This window comes from Plecotus auritus, assembly GCF_963455305.1.
Source record: "Plecotus auritus genome assembly, chromosome: 6".
Taxonomy (NCBI): Eukaryota; Metazoa; Chordata; class Mammalia; order Chiroptera; family Vespertilionidae; genus Plecotus; species Plecotus auritus.
This window is the reverse complement of record NC_137773.1, coordinates 95,717,927-95,739,873: the sequence shown is the minus strand read 5'-3', so window position 1 is coordinate 95,739,873 and position 21,947 is coordinate 95,717,927. Positions and strand designations below refer to the sequence as shown.

Genomic DNA, 21,947 nt, shown 5'->3' with positions numbered 1-21,947 from the left:
TTGCTGTGAAAAAGCTTTTTATTTTGATGTCCCATTTGTTTATTTTCTCTTTGGCTTCCGTTGCCCTAGGGGCAGTATCAGTGAAGAAGTTCTTTTGGCATATGTCTGAGATTTCTCTGCCTGTGGATTCCTCTAGTATTTTTATGGTTTCCCGTCTTATATTTAAGTCCTGTATCCATTTTGAGTTTATTTTTGTGTATGGTTTAAGTTGATGATCTAGTTTCATTGTTTTGCATGTATCTGTCCAATTTTCCCAACACCATTTATTGAAGAGACTGTCTTGACTCCATTGTATGTTCATGCCTCCTTTGTCAAATATTAATTGTGCATAGTGGTTTGGGTCGATATCTGGATTCTCTATTCTATTCCATTGATCTGTATGTCTGTTCTTGTGCCAGTACCAGGCTGTTTTGAGGACAGTGGCTTTGTAATACAGCTTGAAATCTGGTATTGAGATCCCTCCTACTTTATTCTTTTTTCTCAGGATTGCTGTGGCTATTCGGGGTCTTTTTTTATTCCAGATGAATTTTTGGAGAGTTTCTAGGTCTGTGAAATATGCCATTGGTATTTTAATGGGAGTGCATTGAATCTATAGATTGCTTTGGGTAGTATGGACATTTTAATGATGTTGATTCTCCCAATCCATGAACATGGTATGTTCTTCCATCTGTTTACATCTTCCTCTATCTCTTTTTTCAGTGTCCTGTAGTTTTCTGCATATAGGTCTTTTACCTCCTTGGTTAAGTTTATTCCTAAGTATCTTAATTTTTTTGGTGCGATGGTAAATGGGATTGCTTTTATAGTCCCTCTTTCTATAAGTTCACTATTGGTGTATAGAAATGCCATAGATTTCTTTTATTTTAAAATATATTTTATTGATTTTTTACAGAGGAAGGGAGAGGGAGATAGAGTTAGAAACATTGATGAGAGAGAAACATCAATCAGCTGCCTCCTGCACACCCCTTACTAGAGATGTGCCCGCAACCAAGGTACATGCCCTTGACTAGAATCGAACCTGGGACCCTTGAGTCCGCAGGCCGACGCTCTATCCACTGAGCCAAACCGGTTAGGGCGTGCCATAGATTTCTTGGCGTTAATTTTGTATCCTGCTACATTGCCAAATTCATTTATTAAGTTTATTAGTTTTTTGATGGAGTCTTTCGGGTTTTTTATGTACAATATCATGTCATCTGCAAATAAGGACAGCTTTACTTCTTCTTTTCCAATTTGGATGCCTTTTATTTCTTCTTCTTCTCTAATAGCAATGGCTAATACTTCCAGTACTATGTCAAACAGGAGTGGTGAGAGTGGGCATCCTTGTCTTGTTCCTGTTCTTAGGGGAAATGGTTTTAGTTTTTACCCATTGAGTATGATGTTGGCTGTGGGTTTATCATATATAGCTTTTATTATGTTGAGGTATGATCCTTCTATTCCCACCTTGTTGAGAGTTTTTATCAAGAAAGGGTGTTGGATTTGGTCAAATGCTTTTTCTGCATCAATTGATATGACTATGTGATTTTTATCTCTCAATTTGTTTATGTGATTTATCACGTTTATTGATTTGCGGATATTGTACCATCCTTGCATTCCTGGGATAAATCCTACTTGGTCATGGTGTATGATCTTTCTGATGTACTGCTGGATCCGATTTGCTAGAATTTTGTTGAGGATTTTGGCATCTACGTTCATGAGGGATATTGGCCTGTAATTCTCCTTCATTGTGTTGTCTTTATCTGGTTTTGGTGTTAGGGTTATGCTGGCTTCATAGAAGGAGCTTGGAAGTGTTCCTTCCTCTTGAATTTTCTGGAATAGTCTGAGGAGGATAGGTTTTAGTTCTTCCTGGAATGTTTGGTAAAACTCTCCTGTGAAGCCATCTGGCCCCGGGCTTTTGTTTGCCGGAAGCTTTTTGATGACTGCTTCAATTTCTTCCATAGTTACTGGCATATTGAGCTGTTTAGATTCTTCCTGATTGAGTTTTGGAAGGTTATATTTTTCTAGGAATATGTCCATTTCCTCCAGGTTGTCCAGTTTGTTGGAATAGAGTTGTTCGTAGTATTTTTTAACAATCCTTTGTATTTCGGTGGGATCCGTTGTTATTTCACCTCTTTCATTTCTGATTTTGTTTATTTGGGTCCTCTCTCTTTGCTTCTTGGTGAGCCTGGCTAGAGGTTCATCAATCTTGTTTATCCTTTCAAAGAACCAGCTCTTGGTTCTATTGATCTTTTGCATTGTTTCTTTGGCCTCTATGTCGTTTATCTCCGCTCTGATCTTTATTATTTCGAAAATTCTGCTTACACTGGGCTTTTCTTGTTGCTCTTTTTCTAACTCTTTTGAGTTGTAGGGTTAGGTAATTTATTACCATTGTTTCTTGTTTTTTTGCAGTAGGCTTGTAGAGCTATGAACTTCCCTCTTTAGACTGCTTTTGCTGTGTCCCATAGATTTTGGATTGTTGTGTTTTCATTGTCATTTGTTGCCATGATGTTTTTTATTTCTTCCTTGATCTCTCTGGTAACCCAGTCATTGTTTAATAGCATGCTGTTTAGTCTCCATATGTTTGATTTTTTTTGGATTGTTTTTATTGTAGTTGATTTCCAGTTTTATGCCACTGTGGTCTGAGAAGATGCTTGATATGATTTCTATCTTCTTGAATTTGAAGAGACTTTGCCTATGTCCCAACATATGGTCTATCTTTGAAAAATACCCATGTGCACTTGAGAAGAATGTATATTCTGTGGCTTTGGGGTGAAATGTTCTGAAGATGTCAATTAATTCCATCTGGTCTAGTGAGTCATTTAGGATTGATGTTTCTTTGCTGATTTTTTGTTTAGAGGGTTTGTCCAATGGTGATAGTGGGGTATTAAAGTCTCCTACTATGATTGTATTGCTGTCAATCTCTCCCTTGATATCCTCCAGGAGTTTTTTTTATGTTTTTCGGTGCTCTTGTATTGGGTGCATATATGTTTACCAGAGTTATTTCTTCTTGTTGGATTGCTCCCTTTAGTATTATGAAGTGGCTTTCCTTATCTCTTGTTATGTCCTTCACTTTGAGATCTAATTTGTCAGATATAAGTGTTGCTACCCCAGCTTTTTTTTCATTTCCATTTGCCTGGAAAACCTTTTTCCATCCCTTCACCCTCAGTCTGTGTGTGTCTTTTTTTCTGAGGTGGGTTTCTTGTAGACAGCAGATATATGGGTCTTGTTTTCTTATCCAATCCATTACCCTATGTCTTTTGATTGGGGCATTTAATCCATTTACATTTAAAGTTATTATTGATAGGTACTTATTTGTCACCATTTTTATTCTTTACCCCTGTGTTCCTTCTTCGCTTCCTATTTCTTTTTTTTTACAGCATACCCTTTAGCATTTTTTGCATCGCTGGTTTGGTGGTAATAAATTCCCTTAGTCCTTTTTTGTCTGTGAAGCTCCTGATTTCACCTTCAATTTTGATTGATAGCCTTGCTGGGTACAGTATTCTTGGATTCAGACCCTTCCTTTCTATGACTTTGTATATTTCATTCCATTCCCTCTGGCCTGATGAGTTTCTGTTGAGAAATCCGTTGCTAGTCTGATGGGGGTTCCTTTGTATGTAACTTTCTATCTCTCTCTTGCTGCTTTTAAGATTCTTACTCTGTCGTTGGTGTTTGCCAATTTAATTATAATGTGTCTTGGCGTCGGTCTTTTGGGGTTCATTTTGCTTGGGACTCTGTGAGCTTCTTGGATTTGTGTGGGTTTTTTCTTCCTTATATCAGGGAAATTTTCTGTCATTATTTCTTCAATCAGGTTTTCTATTCCTTGCTCAGCTTCCTCTCCTTCTGGAACCCTTGTTATGCGGATGTTGTTTTGTTTCGTGTTTTCCCAAAGTTCCCTTAGGCTCTCCTCCTGGTTTTTAATTTTTTTTTCTAGAAGCTGCTCTACTTGGGTATTTTTTCCCATCTTGTCTCCTAGCTCACTGATGCGGTCCTCTGCTTCTTCTATTCTACTCTTGATGCTTTCTATTGAGTTCTTTACAGCAGCTATGTCATTTTTCATTTCTTCTTGGTTCTTCTTCATTTCCTCTTGGTTTTTGCTCCAATTGTTGAATTTGTCTTCCATTCTTTTCAGCCACCTTATGACCATTTCTCTGAATTCTTTCTCTGGAAGGTTGCTTGCCTCCATTTCGTTTACTTCCTTTTCTGGTGATGCCTGCTTTTCTTTCATATGCGGGCTGTTTCTTTGTCTCCCCATGGTCTCTCTTCTCTGGATGTCTGGTTATGTAGTTCTCTCTCTCCTGCGTTGATTTAAAGGCACAAAATTCAGCACTACCAGGTACAACACACAAGGCACTGAATGGAAATGTATTCACGATATTAATAACCTCCAATAAAGGTGACCACCAGAGAAAGGCAAATTAGGGGATAGGAGAGAAAGAAGAAGAGGAAAAAGAAAGAAAAAAAAAAAGGAGTGTCAAAGTGAAATTGAGAAAAGGAAAAAAAAAGTAAGAGAGACAAGAAGGAGACTAAGAGAGAAAGGGGAACAAACTATATATATGGGGATAAAACTCCAATAGAACAACCACTAATCCCAGCAAATGCCAGCAACAAGTACCTGGGGATTAATACAAACTACAACACTAACTAATATCAAGCGAGGCAAGGGAAAACAGAATCACAAAACAACCAAAAAAATAAACAAACAAAAGAAGAATAAGCAAAACAATCTCACAAAAAAGCATAAAAATTCGATATAATCAACATTCAAGCAAACAACAACAAAAGGACAGAGAGAAAAACAATTTTTTGGATAGTTAAGACAGGGAAGAGAAAGGTGTGTATGTACTTGGAGCAGGGGATTGGAGATTAGATATATAAGTAGGGTGAAATTTTAAAAGGGGGTAAACAGAAAGAATAGGGAAAATCTAAAGCAGGAAAGGGGTAAGATAAAGAGGACACTGAAAAGGGAAAGGTTATGAAGAGAGTGATGACATAAAGGTAGAGTTGAGATAGAGTAAAATGATGCTAAAGGAAAGATAAAAATAGAGTGTAGAACACTAATCCGAAAGTAAAATAAAGAGCAAATAAAATGACACTTAAAAAAAAAAAGATAAAATAGCAGTAGTAATAATACTGATTGAAAATAAAAATGTAATAATTAAAAAGGTAAAATCAAGTGAGGAAAAAAAAATTAGTTTCTTGAGTAAAAGATGCAAAAAATGAAAATAAAACAAAACAAAATAAAAAAAAATGTGGAGTAGTGAAGGTCATTTACTTCCTCTGTTGTTCTGTTTGGCACGCCTGTTTCTCAGTCCGGACAGTATTGCAGTTCCCTGCATTCCACTGCTCTTCAGTGTTGTAAGCCAGTCCTGATTTTAAGCAGGCGGTGTCTCTTAATTTCTCGTATTCCTTTATTTTTGATTACACAAGAGTCAATTTGTGATTCAGCCCCTGGGTGGCAGTGTTTCTGGCTTGAGTTCCGGGTCTGTATATGGCCTCTCTAGGCAGTGTTAGAGGCTTCTTTCCCTGTGGCACTCACTACCGGTGTGTGGGAGTGGGCTGCCTCAGAGCTGGCTCTTGGGTGGTCACTCCCCGCTCCGATCCCCAGGTTCCAGAAAAACAACTTTCCCCTGCAGTCTCCCAGGGTATCCCCAACTGGGTGATCCTATGTATTGGGCTTAGTAATCAGAAGCAAGAATTTCAAGAGGAAAAAGCCCAAGTGTGCGAACAATGGGTCTGCGCGCAAGTCTAAGTAGCCGGCACACCTTTGAAATTCTTAGGCTGTCCCTGCACATCAGATCAAAATGGGTTGCTTTTTAGAGATCCCTTCTGTTAGCAGCTCTGAGGACCCCCTTCCACATTCACGGATCCCGCCAGCCCCAACAGCCACGGATTTTTTCTAGGCACAGACTTCCCTGGTCCTCCAGCTCCTGCAAAACGCACGTTCCTCTCTCCCACCGGGACGAGACCTCACCTTATCCCAGGCGAAATCTGACCTTTCCGTGGTGGAGTGTAGAGCTCCTCTGAATCCGTGTGTTTGCGTCAATTGGGGACTGGTGTTCTGGGGCTCGCAGCTGTTCTGTGGGTGCCGCAGTTGTGGATTCTCAGGCTTCCGATAAGCTCCACTTTCCCTTTCAAGATGGCGCAAACTCCAAGTCCGAGCCCATAGCTCCGGGAGGGGACCCAGCTGCAGTGGGGGCTGCCCGGTCAGGGGAACCCCGTCTAGCATTCCCCCACCTTCTTCTGGAGTTTAGCTGTCCCTTAATTTGCCAACAAACACTCCTCGTGAGACCCTCAGCTGTTCTTTCTTTCTGCTCCGGGACAAGGCTCGGAACACCTCTGTCTATTCCGCCGCCATTTTTCCTCCCTCCCTGGAAGATTCTAATCTGCTTTCTGTCTCTATGGATTTTTAAAATATATTTTTATGTACTTTTTATAAGTATATTTTTATTGATTTCAGAGAGGAAGGGAGAGGGAGTGAGAGGTAGAAACATCATTGATGAGAGAGAACCATTGATTGGCTGCCTCCTGCATGCCCCCCACTGGGGATCGAGCCCGAAACCCGGGCATGTATCCTGACCGTGAATCGAATCCTGACCTCCTAGTTCCTAGGTTGACACTCAATCACTGAGCCATACCAGCCGGGCTATCTCTATGAATTTGTCTGTTCTGGACATTTTATATAAATGGGATCGTACAACATGTGGCCTTTTGTGTCTGGCTTCTTTCAATCAGCCTGAATTTGTGAAGTTCAGACAATGGCCTCTAACCTGTCTTAGGACATTCTTGCTCAGAGTGTTTCCTAGTGGGTGGTGGTGATGGCAGAGACTGGGGTTGTCTAATTACCTGGGCTCAAACTCGGCGCTCCTTAGTAGCTTGATTTTGGACAAGTTACTTAATGAAATGTCTCTGGGCTTTGTGTGACATTGGTAATGAATGAGTGTTCTGCTTTTCTGGGTTGTGGGGCTGGAGCATGGAGTCTGGCACATGCTCAGTACTCACTTGGGGCCAACTCAGCTATTCAGTGAGCAGAGGGGAGATTGCACCAGGAGCAAAGTGGTCAGCACCTGGGAACTACACCCTTGAAGAGACATAAGTTCCTGCAGCATCCCAGGTGTGAATGCATAGAGAAGGCACTGCCACTGGGAGAGGACTTGAGTTGGCCATGGGTCCCTGAGCTGGGACTGGCTCTGCTTGGGGTCTTGAGTGCTTTGAACTCAGAGCTGGGGGAAGGAGGAGCACAGTGGAGCAGTCAGGATGCCAGCTCACCACATCCCACCTTGGTGACCATGGATGGGTGGCTTAGCTTCCCCGCCTTCATCTCTAGCTGACAGTGAGGATCAGTGCATGGGCTGCTCTGCATAGAGCTGAGAGTAGCATTTGGTTCCAGTGTGTGCTACATGAGTGGCTGGTTTGTTCTGGGCCACCTCCTAGGGTGGGGACCCGAGTCTGGGCTAGGGGAAGCCAAGTCGGGCTTACAGTCCTCCTACCTATTCCCTGCATTTACCCACAAGGGGCTGGAGAACTTTATGAGACACTAGAGGGCCCGATGCACAAAGATTCGTGCAAGAATGGGCCTTCCTTCCCCTGGCTGTTGGCACCACCTTTGCTCTGGTTGGAGCCGCCTTTTTGCTCTGGCCCGGAGCTGCCTTTCTGCCTTCCCACGCTGCCCAGAGGCCTGGAGCAGCTGGGGTGGTGCAGAACGCCTACGTCATCGCTATGGCAACGACGCAAGCATCCCACCCAGCCCCTGGCTGCTAGGGCCTGCGTATGCAAATTAACCTGCCATCTTTTGTTGGAAGCTGCCCATTGTCTTCACTAGCAGAGAGGTGTGAACAAGGAACCCTGAACCACGCTGGATGTGGGGGGGACACTCGCAATCTTTGTTGGGTTAATTTGCATACTCACTTCTGATTGGCTGGTGGGCGTTGCAAAGGTACAGTCAGTTAGCATGTTACTCTTTTATTAGTGTAGATGGGGTGGATGGCACTTGATGCCTGTCCACTGGCCCTGTGAGAAATGTCCTCTGTCATAGCTGCAGTCTGCAGACAAGGTGGGGTGGGTGTGCCTGCTCAGCTTTAGGACTTTCATTGGGTCACACTGTACTGTGTCCAGACCCTTCTTCACTGGTTTCTCAGTCTCTGCATATTGGCAGTGAGGACTGAGCCTTAGATGGTGTCCTGGAATGTTCTGGGTCAGAAGGCAGGGACTGGCCTACCTCTGATATTCAGTGTTTTGTTTTGTTTTTAATCCTCACCTGAGGATGTTTTTTCCCCATTGATTTTTAGAGAGATGGAAGGGAGGGGGTGAGACAGAGAGAAACATTGATGTGAGAGAGACACATCGATTGGTTGTCTCCCACATGCACCCTGACCATGAACGGGGATCCAGCCTGCAACCCAAGGTATGTGCCCTTGACCAGAATCGAACCTGCAACCCTTCAGTCCTCTGAGCCAGTAGTCGGCAAACTGTGGCTTGCGAGCCACATGCGGTTCTTTGGCCCCTTGAGTGTGGCTCTTCCACAAAATACCACGGCCTGGGCAAGTCTATTTTGAAGAAGTGGCATTAGAAGAAGTTTAAGTTTAAAAAATTTGGCTCTCAAAAGAAATTTCAATCGTTGTACTGTTGATATTTGGCTCTGTTGACTAATGAGTTTGCCGACCACTGCTCTGAGCCAAACCGGCCAGGGTTGGGTGCTTTTATAAGAGCGCCTCACAGGTGAAGTGACTATTTTTTTACATGTTTGTACCTTCATCCAGTCATTTTATTCTCACCATGCCTTCTGATTTTCACCTTAGATACAAAGCGCTCCACCCCCACCCTCCGCCCCCCACAGGTACCCACATTGCTTTAATTTCTTGGTGTGGTGTGGTGGAGCTAGCCTCCCCTTCCCTCATGTCTTTTTTTTTTTTTTTTTAAATATATTTTTATTGATTTCAGAGAGGAAGGGAGAGGGAGAGAGAGATAGAAACATCAATGATGAGAGAGAATCATTGATCGGCTGCCTCCCACACGCCCCCTCCTGGGGATCGAGTCTGCAACCCGGGCATATGCCCTCAACAGGAATTGAACCCAGGACCCTTCAGTCCACAGGCCGATGCTCTATCCATTCAGCCAAACCAGCTAGGGCTCCCTCATGTCTTAACCCAGTCTGAGTGGTTTTCCCTTCCCACCATATTGCCTAAGCCAGCTGTGGTTTGCATTCTGATCACTGAGGATCTGGGTGCTGTAATGTCATTTAACTACCAAGGAAACCAGTCACCAGATCTCTGGCACCTGCTCCCAGCCAATTTTGAGAAAGCCATTGGGTCTTTTCAGAGATTCAATCTAAAGTCCGGAGGTACTGTCCCCTCTGGTCTGTGGCAGGCATGGTGAGACCGCCCGGAGCCCCTACTGGTGGGCTCCAGTACCCTACCATCTTTACGACACTTGGGTACATGTGCACCTTGATAGACCCCTTCCCCCCCACCCCCCCAGCTGGGAGGAAGCCTAATTCTAGCCAGGCCAGCTCTGTTCTTTGGGGGCCTCATTTGTAAGCTGGCGAGAATGATGGCAGCTCCTTGGTCAGGGACAGAACAGTATGCCTTTTCCCAGATGGGTCAGGCCAGGAGATCATGCACCACACCTGCTGGCACAGCTATGGATCAGGGCTCAGTGTGGAGTGGGGGCCCTTTGTTCCACTCAAGTCAGTTTATGTTTGGTTTTAAGCAGCAAAAGCTCAGCTCAGCCTCAGCCCCCATAGTCCTGTTCATATCACCCCCCTCCCCCATCATGCCCTGGGCATCTCAGCTCCATTCCTTTGCTACCCACTACTGTACTGGTGAGGGCCTGCGGCATCTTTTTGTTTTGTTTTTGTATCAACAGTTTTACTGAGATATAATTCACCCATTTAAATTGTATAATTCAGTGGTTTTTAGTATATGCACATAGTTCTACAACCACCACCACAATCAATTATAGAACACTAGAGGCCAGGTACACGAAATTCATGCATGGAGGGGGGGTGTCCCTCAGCCCAGCCTGCACGCTCTCCAATCTGGGACCCCTCAAGGGATGTCCGACTGTCCATTTAGGGCCGATCCCACCAGATCGGGCCTAAACCGGCAGTCAGACATCCCTCTCACAATCCAGGACTGCTGGCTCCCAACCGCTCGCCTGCCTGCCTGCCTGCCTCATTGCCTCTAATCGCTTCTGCCTGCTAGCCTAATTGCCCATAACCACCCTCTCCTGCAGGCCCGGTCACCCCTAACTTCCCTCCCCTGCCAGCCTGGTTGCCCCTAACTGCCCTCCACCGCTGGCCCAATTGCCCCTAACTGCCCTCCCCTGCAGGCCTGGTCGCCCCTAACTGTCCTCCCCTGCAGGCCTGGGTCCCCCGCAACTGTCCTACCTTGCAGGCCTGGTTGCCCTCAACTGCCCTCCCTTGCAGGCCTGGTCCCTCCCAACTGCCCTCCCCTGCTGGCCATCTTGTAGTGACCATCTTGTGTCCACATGGGGGTGGCCATCTTTGACCACATGGGGGTGGCCATCTTGTGTGTTGGAGTGATGGTCAATTTGCATATTACTCTTTCATTAGATAGGATTTTCATCACTCTAAACAGAAACCGTATTCCATTAACTGTCACTTTCCATTACCCCTCCCCCAGCCCATGAGAACTACTAATCTGCTTTCTGTCTCTATGGATTTGCTTGTTCTAGACATTTTATATAAATGAGATTATATACCAGGTGGTCTTTTGTGTCTGGCCTCTTTTTGTGTGTTTTTTGTTATTATTGTTAATCTTTACCCGAAGATATTTTTTCCATTGATTTTAGAGAGAATGGAAGAGAGGAAGGAAAGGGGAGACAGAGAGAGGGAGGGAGAGACATCAATGTGAGAGAGACGCATTGATTGGTTGCCTCCCACATGCACCACAACCCTACTGGGGCCGGGGATCGAACCTGCAACCCAGGTATGTGCCTTTGACCAGGAATCGAACCCGAGACCCACTCTAACCAATGGGCAACACTGGCCAGGGGCTGGCCAGCTCTTTTGCTGAGTATGATGTTTTCAAGGTTCATTCATGCTGTATTGTGTGTTAGTGCTTCGTTTAATGTTTATGGTTGAGTAATGTTCTGTTGTGTGGCTGGACCACATTTAATTAATTCATTCATTCATTCATTCATTCATCAGTTGGTGGATATTTGGGTTTTTCTACTTTTCAGCTATTGTGAATAGTGCTCCTATGAGCATTGATGTGCAAGTTTTTATGTGAACATATGATTTCAGTTTTCTTGAGTGTATACCCAAGAGTGAAATTACTAAGCCATATGATAACTCTATGCTTAACCTTTTGAAGGACCTTCAAACTGTTTTCCAAAGTGGTTGCATCATTTTACATTCTCACCAGTAATGCGTAAGGGTTCCAGTTTCTCTGTATCCTCGCCAACAATTGTTATTTCCCATTTTTTTTATTTCCCATTTTTTATTACAGCTTTTCTGTTGGGTGTGCCCCAAATACTTTTCCTAATTATGATGGCATCTTTTCATGTGCTTATTGGCCATTGTATATTTTCTTTTGAGAAAATTCAGTTCCAATCTTTGCCCCCTTTTTTTAAAATTTAATAAATCTTTATTGTTCAGATATTACAATTGTTCCTCTTTTTTCCCCCATAGCTCCCCTCCACCCGGTTCCCACCCCACCCTCTGCCCTTACTCCCCACACCCACTGTCCTCATCCATAGTGTACGATTTTTGTCCAGTCTCTTCCTGCACCCTCACACCCCTTCCCCCCAGAGAATTGTCAGTCCACTCCCTTTCTGTGCCCCTGATTCTATTATATTCACCAGTTTATTCTGTTCATCAGATTTTTTTATTCACTTTATTTTTAGATTCACTTGTTGATATGTATTTGTTGTTCATAATTTTTATCTTTACCTTTTTCTTCTTCTTCCTCTTCTTAAAGAATACCTTTTAGCATTTCATATAATCCTGGTTTGGTGGTGATGAACTCCTTTAGCTTTTTCTTATCTGTGAAGCTCTTTACCTGACCTTCAATTCTGAATGATAGCTTTGCTGGGTAGAGTAATCTTGGTTGTAGGTTTTTGCTATTCATCACTGAATATTTCTTGCCACTCCCTTCTGGCCTGCATAGTTTCTGTTGAGAAATCAGTTTGACAGTCGTATAAGTGCTCCCTTGTAGGTAACTAACTGTTTTTCTCTTGCTGCTTTTAATATTCTCTCTTTGTCTTTTGCTCTTGGCATTTTAATTATGATGTGTCTTAGTGTGGTCCTCTTTGGATTCCTTTTGTTTGGGGTTCTGTGCGCTTCCTGGACTTGTAAGTCTATTTCTTTGACCAGGTAGGGGAAGTTTTCAGTCATTATTTCTTCAAATAGGTTTTCAGTATCTTGCTCTCTCTCTTCTTCTGGCACCCCCATAATTCTGATGTTGTTACGCTTGAAGTTGTCCCAGAGCCTCCTTACACTATCTTCATATTTTTGGATTCGTTTTTCTTTTTTTTGCTTTTTTGGTTGAGTGTTTTTTGCTTCTTTGTATTTCAAATCTTTGACTTGATTCTTGGGATCCTCTAGTCTGCTGTTAGGTCTCTGTATAATATTTTTTATTTCAGTCAGTGTATGCTTAATTTCTAGTTGGTCCTTTTTCATATCTTTGAGGGTCTTGCTAAACTTATCGGCCTTTTCTAGAAAATTCTTGAAAAACCTTATAACCCTGGTTTTGAACTCTATATCCAGTCATTTGCTTTCCTCCATTTCTTTCATTTGTGATCTGTTTCTTTGTTTCCACATTTTGGCTGCTTCCCTGAGTTGATAGAGTGGCTTTGTGTGCTAGGTGTACTATAGGGCCCAGTGGCTCAGCCTCCCCAGTTACCTGAGGTGGACACTCTTGGTGCACCCCTTTGTGGGCTGTGTGCACAGTCTTGTTGTAGATAAGCCTTGATTGTTGTTGGTGTCACTGGGAGGAATTGACCTCCAGGCCAATTGGCTGTGAGGATCAGCTGTGTCTACGCTGGGAGAACTTCTGTGCTGGAGACACCCTTATGAGACAAGACTTGCAAAAGCCTCTGTGCTCAGCTTGGATGGGGCAGAGTCTCAGGGCGGAGCAGACAGCATTGGTTTCCCGTCAGCCCTGCCCTAATAGGTCCCTGTGTCTCAGTATCCTGTGGTAATCGCTGCAAGCACCTCTGAGAGAAAGCACTCTTGAGTTCTGCCTGCTGCCAAACAGTCCAGTTTCTCCCCAAATGAGTCTGGGTCCCCAGAGTCTCGCCCGGAACTGGAGTTCAGTGCAGTCGGGAGCTTTTGTCTCCCTCCCGCTTGAGAATGCCAGCTGCGTACTCAGTTGCCTGCCCTCTCCGCGAATGCGCCTCGGTACCTCTGCCTTCCACAGTTCCTCTGAGTCTCAGTGTGCTTTTCTTTTTCCTGACAGTCCAGTTTCACCCCGTATGAGTCTGGGTCGCCAGAGTCTCGCCCGGAACTGGTGTTCAGCGCAGTCGGGAGCTTTTGTCTCCCTCCCTCTTGAGAAAGCCAGCCGCGCACTCAGTTGCCAGTCCTCTCTGCGCGCGCGTCTCAGTACCTCTGCCTCCTGCAGCTCCTCTGAGTCTCAGTGTGCTTTTCTCTTTCCTTCGAGTTGTAGAATTTCCACTCAGCCAGCCTTCCTGTGGTTCTGGATGATGTCCGTTTTGTCTTTTAGTTGTAGTTTTGAAATCGTTGTGCGAGGCAGCAGTTTAGGTGTTTACCTATGCCGCCATCTTGGTTTCTCCTTTGCCCATTTTTAAATCGGGTATTTGTTTTTTTATTACTAAGCTCTAAGAGTTCTTTATGTTTTTTAGCTATAAGTCCTCTATCACATATATTTATATATATGTATATAATTTGAAGATATTGTTTCCTTCTGTGGGTTGTCTTTTCATTTCATTTTTTAAAAATATATTTTTATTGATTTCAGAGAGGAAGGGAGAGGGAGATAGAGACAGAAACATCAATGATGAGAGAGAATCATTGATCGGCTGCCTCCTGCACGCCCCCTACTGGGGACCGAGCCGGCCACCCAGGCATGTGCTCTTGATTGGAATCGAACCCAGGACCCTTCAGTCTGCAGGCCGATGCTCTGTCCACTGAGCCAAACGGGCTAGGGTGTCTTCATTTTCTTGATGGTGTCCTTTGAAGCACAAAAATTTTAAATTTTGGTGAAACCCAGTTATTTTATTCCTTTGTTTTTGTTTTTTTTTGCCTTTGCTTTTGATGTTACATCTAACAACCCACTGCCAAACCCAAGGTCATTAAGATTTGTCCCATGTTTTCTTCTAAGAATCTTATAGTTTTAACTCTTAGATATAGGTCTTTGACTTATTTTGAGTTAATTTTTATATATGGTGTGAGGTAAGGGTCCAGCTTCACTCTTTTGTATGTAGAGATTCAGTTGTCCCAGTGCTCTTAGTTGAAAAACCTATTCTTTCCCCCCACTGAATGGTCTTGGCACTCATCAGAAATTCAATTAGCCATAGACGTGTGGGTTTATTTCTGGACTCTTCAGTTCTATCCCATCGATCTCTATATATCTCTCTCCTTATGCCAATACCACACTGTCTTGATGACTGAAGCTTTGTGGTAAGTTTTGAAATAGAAAAGTATGAGTCTGTCAACTTTGTTTTTCTTTTTCCAGATTTTGTTGTTTAGACCAGCTTGCGTGGCTTGTGGTTGAGTATCAACCTATGAACCAGAAGGTCATAGTTAATTCCTGTCAGGGTACATGCCCAGGGTGCGGGCTCAATCTCCAGTATGGGGCTGCCAGGCAGCCAATCAGTGATTCTCTCTCATCGTTGATGTTTCTATCTCTATCTCCCTCTCCTTTCCTCTCTGAAATCAATAGAAATATATATGTAAAAAAAAAAAAAAAAAAAGATGGTTTGGTTAGTCTGGATCCCTTGAATTTCCTTATGAATTTTGGAATCTGTTTACAGTTTCTACACAGAAGCCAGTTGGGGTTCTGGTGGGGATTTCATTGAGTCTGTGGGTTGTCTGCATTATTTCTGTTCTCTCTTTGCTCAGACACCTCCCCCACTGTGACCCCAATGCCCTTTCTAAACATGAGCTGATGGGTCTTTGTCTCTGCAATGCTCTTTAATGGCTCCTTATCCATTTCGGAACAAGGCTCAGATTCTTTCACATGCCTAGGCTGTTGGACACCTGCTGTCCCAGGCTGCCACACTTTGTCTCCCCCTCCCCCATCACCTGTCCTTCCCTCAGATGTGGTAAACCTACACCCTGACTCTTCACCACCAACCCCCTTTCAGACATTCTGTGTTATTTCCCAAACTTGTCAGACTTGAGATGTGCTCTTTGAATTAAAGGTCAGGGGCAGGGAGACTGCAGAGTAGAGAATGCAGCTCTCCAAAATAACTCAGAGATTCATTTTGCCTGTTGAAAGAAGAGAGAGCCGAGATGTTCCTATCCTCAAAGCAGGGAGAGGGAGACCATGCACAGTCTTCAGGTTTTGTCCTGAAAAGGCTGCAGCCACCTCCAGCTCTGGCCAGCCGTGGGGGTCAGCCTTACCACTTGTCCTTCCTCACCTCCACTAGAGATCCTCAAATTCACCCCTTTCTTTGAGTCCACAGCTACCTCCTTGCCTCGGCCACTATCACCTCTCCCTGGACCCAGCCTGAACCCTCTGCCCACCGTCCTGGCTCCCTCTGTTGGCTCCGTAGGCTACATTCTCTTCTGCCATCCTATTTCAGATAGATAAGACATTCCATAAGACTCTTGTCTGGTTGAAAATCAAAGATGAGAAGCCTCCTGTCCTCCCTTTGGTCTCCAGGGATGCAGTGGAGTTGCTCCCAGGAGGCCTTCCCTTGTGCATGTTTAAGGAGAGACATCTATGCATATTCTCCCCTTCCTGTTTGCACGAATGCCAGGGTGCAAAACACATGTGCTCTGTTGCACACCTTGTTCATTTCACATTGTAACTGGGAACTTGAGATCCCTTGAGTGGGCTGTACTGTAAGTCATCAGCCAGCCCTGCCTGGTTGAGTTTCCATTGTTGATGATTTTTCTGTTAACAGATGTTTATGTTTTCACATGTTCCATATACTTCTAGGATGCTTTTCCTGGGAGTGCAGTTGTCAGGGCCAAGGATTCCTGCACTGGCTATCTCTGTAGATATGGCTGACTTGGAGGGGCTTTAGCAATGGAGAATCAGCCGGTCCCACTCCCACATTTGAACAGTGTCCAGGGGCTTCCCACTGCAGAAGCAAGGCAGCCTCTGCCGCCCTCATTCTGCTTCCCTTTGCTCCAGCTGGAATGGACATCCCCACACCCCTTGGAGCTCCCTGTGGCCCCTTCCACCAGGCCTCTCTATTGGATCTTCGAATTTACTTGAGACTGGTGAACACGGGGCATGTCTGAGATAACATGGTCACATTCCTGCCTCTTTTTCTGGCTGCCACCTGCTTGTTCTTCGGATCCATCCTAAGTGGTACTTCCACTGGGGTCTGCTCCACCCATGTAGCATCAGTCTGGTCTCCCCATTCCCCCTCGTGACTCCACCAGCACCAGTGCTGTCTCTTCGTGCCTTTCATCCCAGTTCATTTGTGTTTAGATGTCTCCTCTCTCCTGCCCACCCCCAGCCATAGGTCACTGGAGAGCTCTTTTTGTCAGGGACCCAGCCCCTCTCCCAGTGCCTGGCCTCTCTTAGGCCATCGGTAAATATTTGCTGCAGGGACTTAATGAGAGATTGAGCCAAGTCACCCAGCTGAGATGCACACATTCACAGTGGGTGTGTGCAGGGTGCCACCCTGAGCACAGATGTCCAGGGGCTCTAGCCCAGGCTGTGACCTGTTATATTAGCATGGCTTGTTTTCACCAGTCTCAAGTAAATTCATATAACCCTTCCCTAGGAATTACAAAATGACTTAGACCGGGAAACAAGCAGTTTACAAGAGCTGGAAGCTCAGAAACAGGATGCCCAGGACCGCCTGGATGAAATGGACCAGCAGAAGGCCAAACTCCGAGACATGCTGAGTGACGTCAGGCAGAAGTGCCAGGATGAGACTCAGATGGTGAGTCCCGCTCGAGTCCAGATGGGGAGGGAGCTTTCCAAGGGTTTCTCCAACCTTGAAACACAATGTGGAGCATCCTGCTGGTTTGATAGAGTAGTTGGACATATCATTTGGAGAAATGTTCACACATTTGGGACTAGACCTCAGTCTCACCTGCCAAGTTGTAGGAGTGATCAGCCTTGATCCCCAGGAACCCATGTGTGTAGACAACCTACCCTGGCCCATGCCTGACAGCATGGGAGTCCGGCACACCTCTCTCCTTCCTCTGCTATCTTCACTGCTTGTCATAAACCAGGGAGGCCCTAGCCTCAGCAGATTATAAAACCCTCTTAGGCCTCGTATGGGGACATTCAACCACTAGGACAGATTGCCTCTGTTTGTTCGAGCTTGAACTTGAGTTCCTCTTTATCCCAACATGACTTTCTGTTAGTCACATGGGTGAGCATGTCTGCCTAGTTGTTTCTGTCTTTGTTTTGGGTGTAGAGAGAGGGCCCGTGAGGAAGTCAGGCGTCCGGCCTCCCTAGCTTAGCTTGTTCAAGAACTGTAAACTAAGAATTCTCCCTTGGAGCCATATTTCATCTTGTTTCAGATTTCCTCATTGAAGACCCAGATCCAGTCGCAGGAATCTGACCTGAAGTCCCAGGAGGATGACCTGAACCGGGCCAAATTGGAACTGAATCGGCTACAGCAGGAAGAGACCCAGCTGGAGCAGAGCATTCAGGCTGGAAAGGTTCAACTGGAAACCATTATCAAGTCTCTGAAGTCCACACAAGATGAAATCAACCAGGTATCTCCCTGGGAGCAGGCCCTACCAAGGCCTAGGGTTTTCTGCCAAGCAGAGCAGCTGCCATGAGCTGTTTGACTGGCGGGGCCAAGTGTCTGCTCTGAGGCCTCTTGTTCCCTTTGCTCTCACTCACTTCACTTGCGTCCTGCCGCCTGGAGGTTAATTGCTGAGAACCCCTGGTGTGCTAGCATCATGTTGACTTTGGTCTTACTCTTTTCCCTTCCCTGCCTGGATGCATCTCATTTTCAGGGAGTGGGCAGGGGCAGAATGAAGGGCATTAAATTAATGGCTCATTGGGAGAGAGCCTTGGGTTCAGGAAATGATCTCATCAGCCTGGTTCTCCCATAAGCATGAGTGTGGGAGATAAGTCCCAGTGCCTCTCTGTCCCCATGCGATTTGAAGACTGTTACATTGAGGAGGCCCCAACCTATAATGAGCATTGTTGAATGCAGGGCCCTATTTGGTTCTTCAAGCTTCCTGGGCAGCCCCTCCCTGACCTGCTCTGGTGTGAAGGCCATGTGGCCTACAGCGCTGCTTACCAGCAGAGGGAGAGCTCTTTTGCTGCCCACTAATGTGACAGCCATAGGACTCCCTGCTGGCCCTTGGGTCTCCCTCTTACAAAATGGGGGTTATGTGTGCCCTTGGCAGTATTGAAATGGCTATTTGTGCTTCCTTCCTTCCTTTTTTTTTTTTTTTTTTTAAATATATTTTATTGATTTTTTACAGAGAGGAAGGGAGAGGGATAGAGAGTTAGAAACATCGATGAGAGAGAAACATCAATCAGCTGCCTCTTGCACACCCCCTACTGGGGATGTGCCCGCAACCAAGGTACATGCCCTTGACCGGAATCGAACCTGGGACCCTTGAGTCCACAGGCCGACACTCTACCCCTTCCTTTCTTTTGTTAATTCTCACCTGAGGACATTTTTTCCCATTGCTTCTTCAAAGATAAAGGGAGGGAGGGAAAGAGGGAGAGAGAGAAACATCAATGTGAGAGACACATGGATTGGTTGCCTCCTGCATGTGCCCTGACCAGGGTCGGGGAGTGAACCCACAACCCAGGTACATGCCCTTGACCGGGAATTGAACCCGAGACCCTTTGGTGTGCAGGCTGACACTCTAATCACTGAGCAACGCCAGCTCTTTAGAGCTTTTGTTCTCTTTGGCAGTTTACAGACAAAAATTGATCACAAACATGTACTAGGGGGGATTTAATACCTAAATTGTGCTTTGTTAACTTCTGTAGGATTATATTAAATATTTTTAGAATTTGTAAATCTTCATAGGAGCCAGGATATAAGAGTATGTTATTAATAATAATGATAATGATAACAGTAACTGTTGTTTATTAATGCCCACCCTGCCAGACTCTGTCTTACTTATGATTTCCAATGGTTCACTTTGGAGAAGAGGAAACAGAGAGGTTAGGTCACCAGCTTGAGGTCATGCCGTGTATATAAGACATTTAAATAAATGCCTGGATCTGTCTGACCTCATAGATTGTCTTCCTTTCCTGGGCCTCACACGTCTTCTCCAGGACAAGGAGGAACAAGTGGGTAATAAAAACCCTATAAAAGAGAGTATTTGAACAGATTGTGAATCTGGGTTTTGTCTCATTTCAGTTTGTTTGGAATCGACAAATGTTTCTTTGAACTCATGCCTCTCTCAGGGGCTGGGGATACAGAGAGGTCTTCTGGGACCATGAGAAGGACCTTGTCTTGGTTTATGAGGGGTCTCACTTCTTGTAAATAATGGTGACAGGGGTCACCTACTTCTTAGATGGGTAATTTAGTTACCCACAGGAATTGCTCAGGGTTGTATGAAAAACATGTCTCGCTTGAGAATTTTCCCCTAAACACCACTTGATGCAAGTGATGTCTTTGTTGTGCAGGCAAGAAGCAAACTTGCTCAGCTGCATGAAAGCCAGCAGGAAGCCCACAGGAGCCTGGAGCAATACGACGAGGCACTCGATGGGGCCCATGGCGCCAGCCTGACCAACTTAGCTGACCTGAGCGAGGGTGTTTCCCTGACAGAGAGGGGCGGTTTTGGAACCATGGTAAAGGTGGAATAAATGTATTCTGGTCCTGGGATCAGGTCCCACATTGGGATCCGAGAATGCCCCTCCCACTTGGTCCAGCACATGCCAGCTTTGTTCTATCCAAGTGCAGGGTGTTTCTCATTTTCACTGCTGCTTTGAGAGTCCCCACCAGCCCCGCAGCCCAGTGTATGTGGCTGTGCTCCATCCAGGGCAAAGCAATGGGATAGGCCTGATTCCTTTGTAAAACCACTTTTTTAAAGACTTCCATCTCCATGGGCCAATCACCCAAATATGGAAGGCTTCCCAAACTTAACCAAACTTGGATCAGTCTCCTAAATTGTGAAACCCACATCCTGCTAATGGAGGGACTGAGGGAATGTGTTTGTCTGTTTCCACAAGGAGCACCTTGAAAATCAAATGTATTGATAAAGAAAATAGCCCTCTTGGGACATTACTGTCTCACCTACGAATTGGCCTCTGTTCTGAAATACTGGTTACATTTGAAACTTTGGCACATGAGTCCAAACCTCATGAACCTGGGGGCCCTGATCAAGGCCCGAGGGGCCATTGACCTCTTAGGTTGCTGTGGTCTCTCAGGCTTCTGGCATCCAGCAGGTGCTACTTTTTCCGTAGATTGTCACGTCTCCCTGTTCCCACCAGTCTTTGTAGCCCTGAGCCCTGGTGTGTGTTGTTTCCAATTTAGTTTGGCTGAGGAGAGTGTCTCTGTGCTCTTAAGGGTGCCAGTGGGACGTGGTTGGTCTTGATGGGTTTGTTGTGCTTTGCTCCCAAAGCCTTTAGCAGCTCACCTTGCACTTCATCTCTCTCTTCCAGGGCTCCCCTTCCAAGCCCTCCTTCTGCTCTCAGCCTTGTTTGCTTCCTGGATTCCTTTCTTCCTTGTAATTGGACAGCCTTTCTCGTTCTCAAGATTCGGTTCTTTATGTTCATTCCTTGACATGTTTCTTTTCTCAGTAGCCAAGTTCTCAGTCCCAGGAATTTATGAGGAAGCTGAGCTTCCTTCCCCACATTGCTTAGAATATGCTGGTGGTGTTCTCATCTGTCTCCTGTCTCTGGCCATCACCACCTCCCTCAGCCATTCAGATTCCTCACTCTTGTGGAATTGTAAATGGGTGACATATCCGCTCTTGGGCCCATCGTCAGCTTGAATGTAGACGATGAACATTCATTCTTCATGAACTGCGTGGGACAGAATTTCCTGCTTGGTGTGTGGCTCCCTCGGTGTGCATTTCAGCTTCACAGCCCTGCTCTTACTTACCCCCTCTTTGTCACTAGTCCCCTCCCATGACTTTCGGCTTGTCTGATTCTGTGCTAGTTTAGGAACACCTTGCTTTTAAACTGTTTGGCAGGGTTTGGTAAAATTGGTTTCCTTGGATAAAAGTTGGCAGTGAGGTGGCAATTTGCAAGTGGCCAGTGATTCCTCCTTCCCCATTCCCCATCCCCACAGATTTTTTTTTTAACCTTTCTTTATTTTTGTTCTTCTAAGTGGAGCAGTGTTTACATGAGAGTCAATTCATCTTGGAATGTTGATGTCAGTTATGTTACGTAGAAACTTGCAACTGCTACCTGAAAGAAAAACTATTTATCTTGTACAAATACAGTTTTTAAAGCATTTTTTTGTTTGTTTCCATTTCTTAATAAACACTTTGAAGAGGGCTTTTTATTTACTCCTGAACATTTCAAGACTGCTCCAAAGGAGAGGGAGCTCTTAGTTCTCTTTGAGAGGGGTGAAAGTGAGGGTTTTAGTCCCAAGATTAGTATAACCACAGAGCTACATCTAGAACTTTCTAAGCCTAGGCATTTCTACTAAAATTACTAAGTTTAGTGTTAAGCTCACACTGTGTTACTTTGTCCAAGAGACACAGGATTCTTAAAGTCATGGTTATGTCTTTTCTCTCATTGGATGATGAGTATGTTGACCTCTTGCCCTTGATGTCAATATCCAACCAATCTGTCTAGTAGAGTGTAGGTTGTAAGTCATCCCTGACTTAAGCCTTGCTGAGAACTCATCCTGAAAGACTGGGTTGTCTGTCACATCCAGCCCCAGTGACACACAGGAGCCAGTGTTGTTGACACTCCACAGCTGATTAT

General features: G+C 45.0%; 1 protein-coding gene across 6 annotated transcripts in view; it reads left to right on the top strand.

The window, feature by feature from the left end:
- Nucleotides 1-21,947, top strand: part of EPS15L1 (epidermal growth factor receptor pathway substrate 15 like 1) — a 113,107-nt gene that overhangs the window by 55,344 nt on the left and 35,816 nt on the right. For all 6 annotated transcript variants that reach the window (XR_013960785.1, XM_080671865.1, XM_080671864.1 and 3 more), the window contains exons 14-16: nt 16,858-17,019; nt 17,609-17,806; nt 19,695-19,859. Coding sequence is in view for 5 of the 6 variants with exons in the window: in XM_080671865.1 (XP_080527991.1) it covers nt 16,858-17,019; nt 17,609-17,806; nt 19,695-19,859 (525 nt within the window). In the remaining variant the exon portion in view is untranslated. The remainder of the gene's footprint in view (nt 1-16,857; nt 17,020-17,608; nt 17,807-19,694; nt 19,860-21,947) is intronic.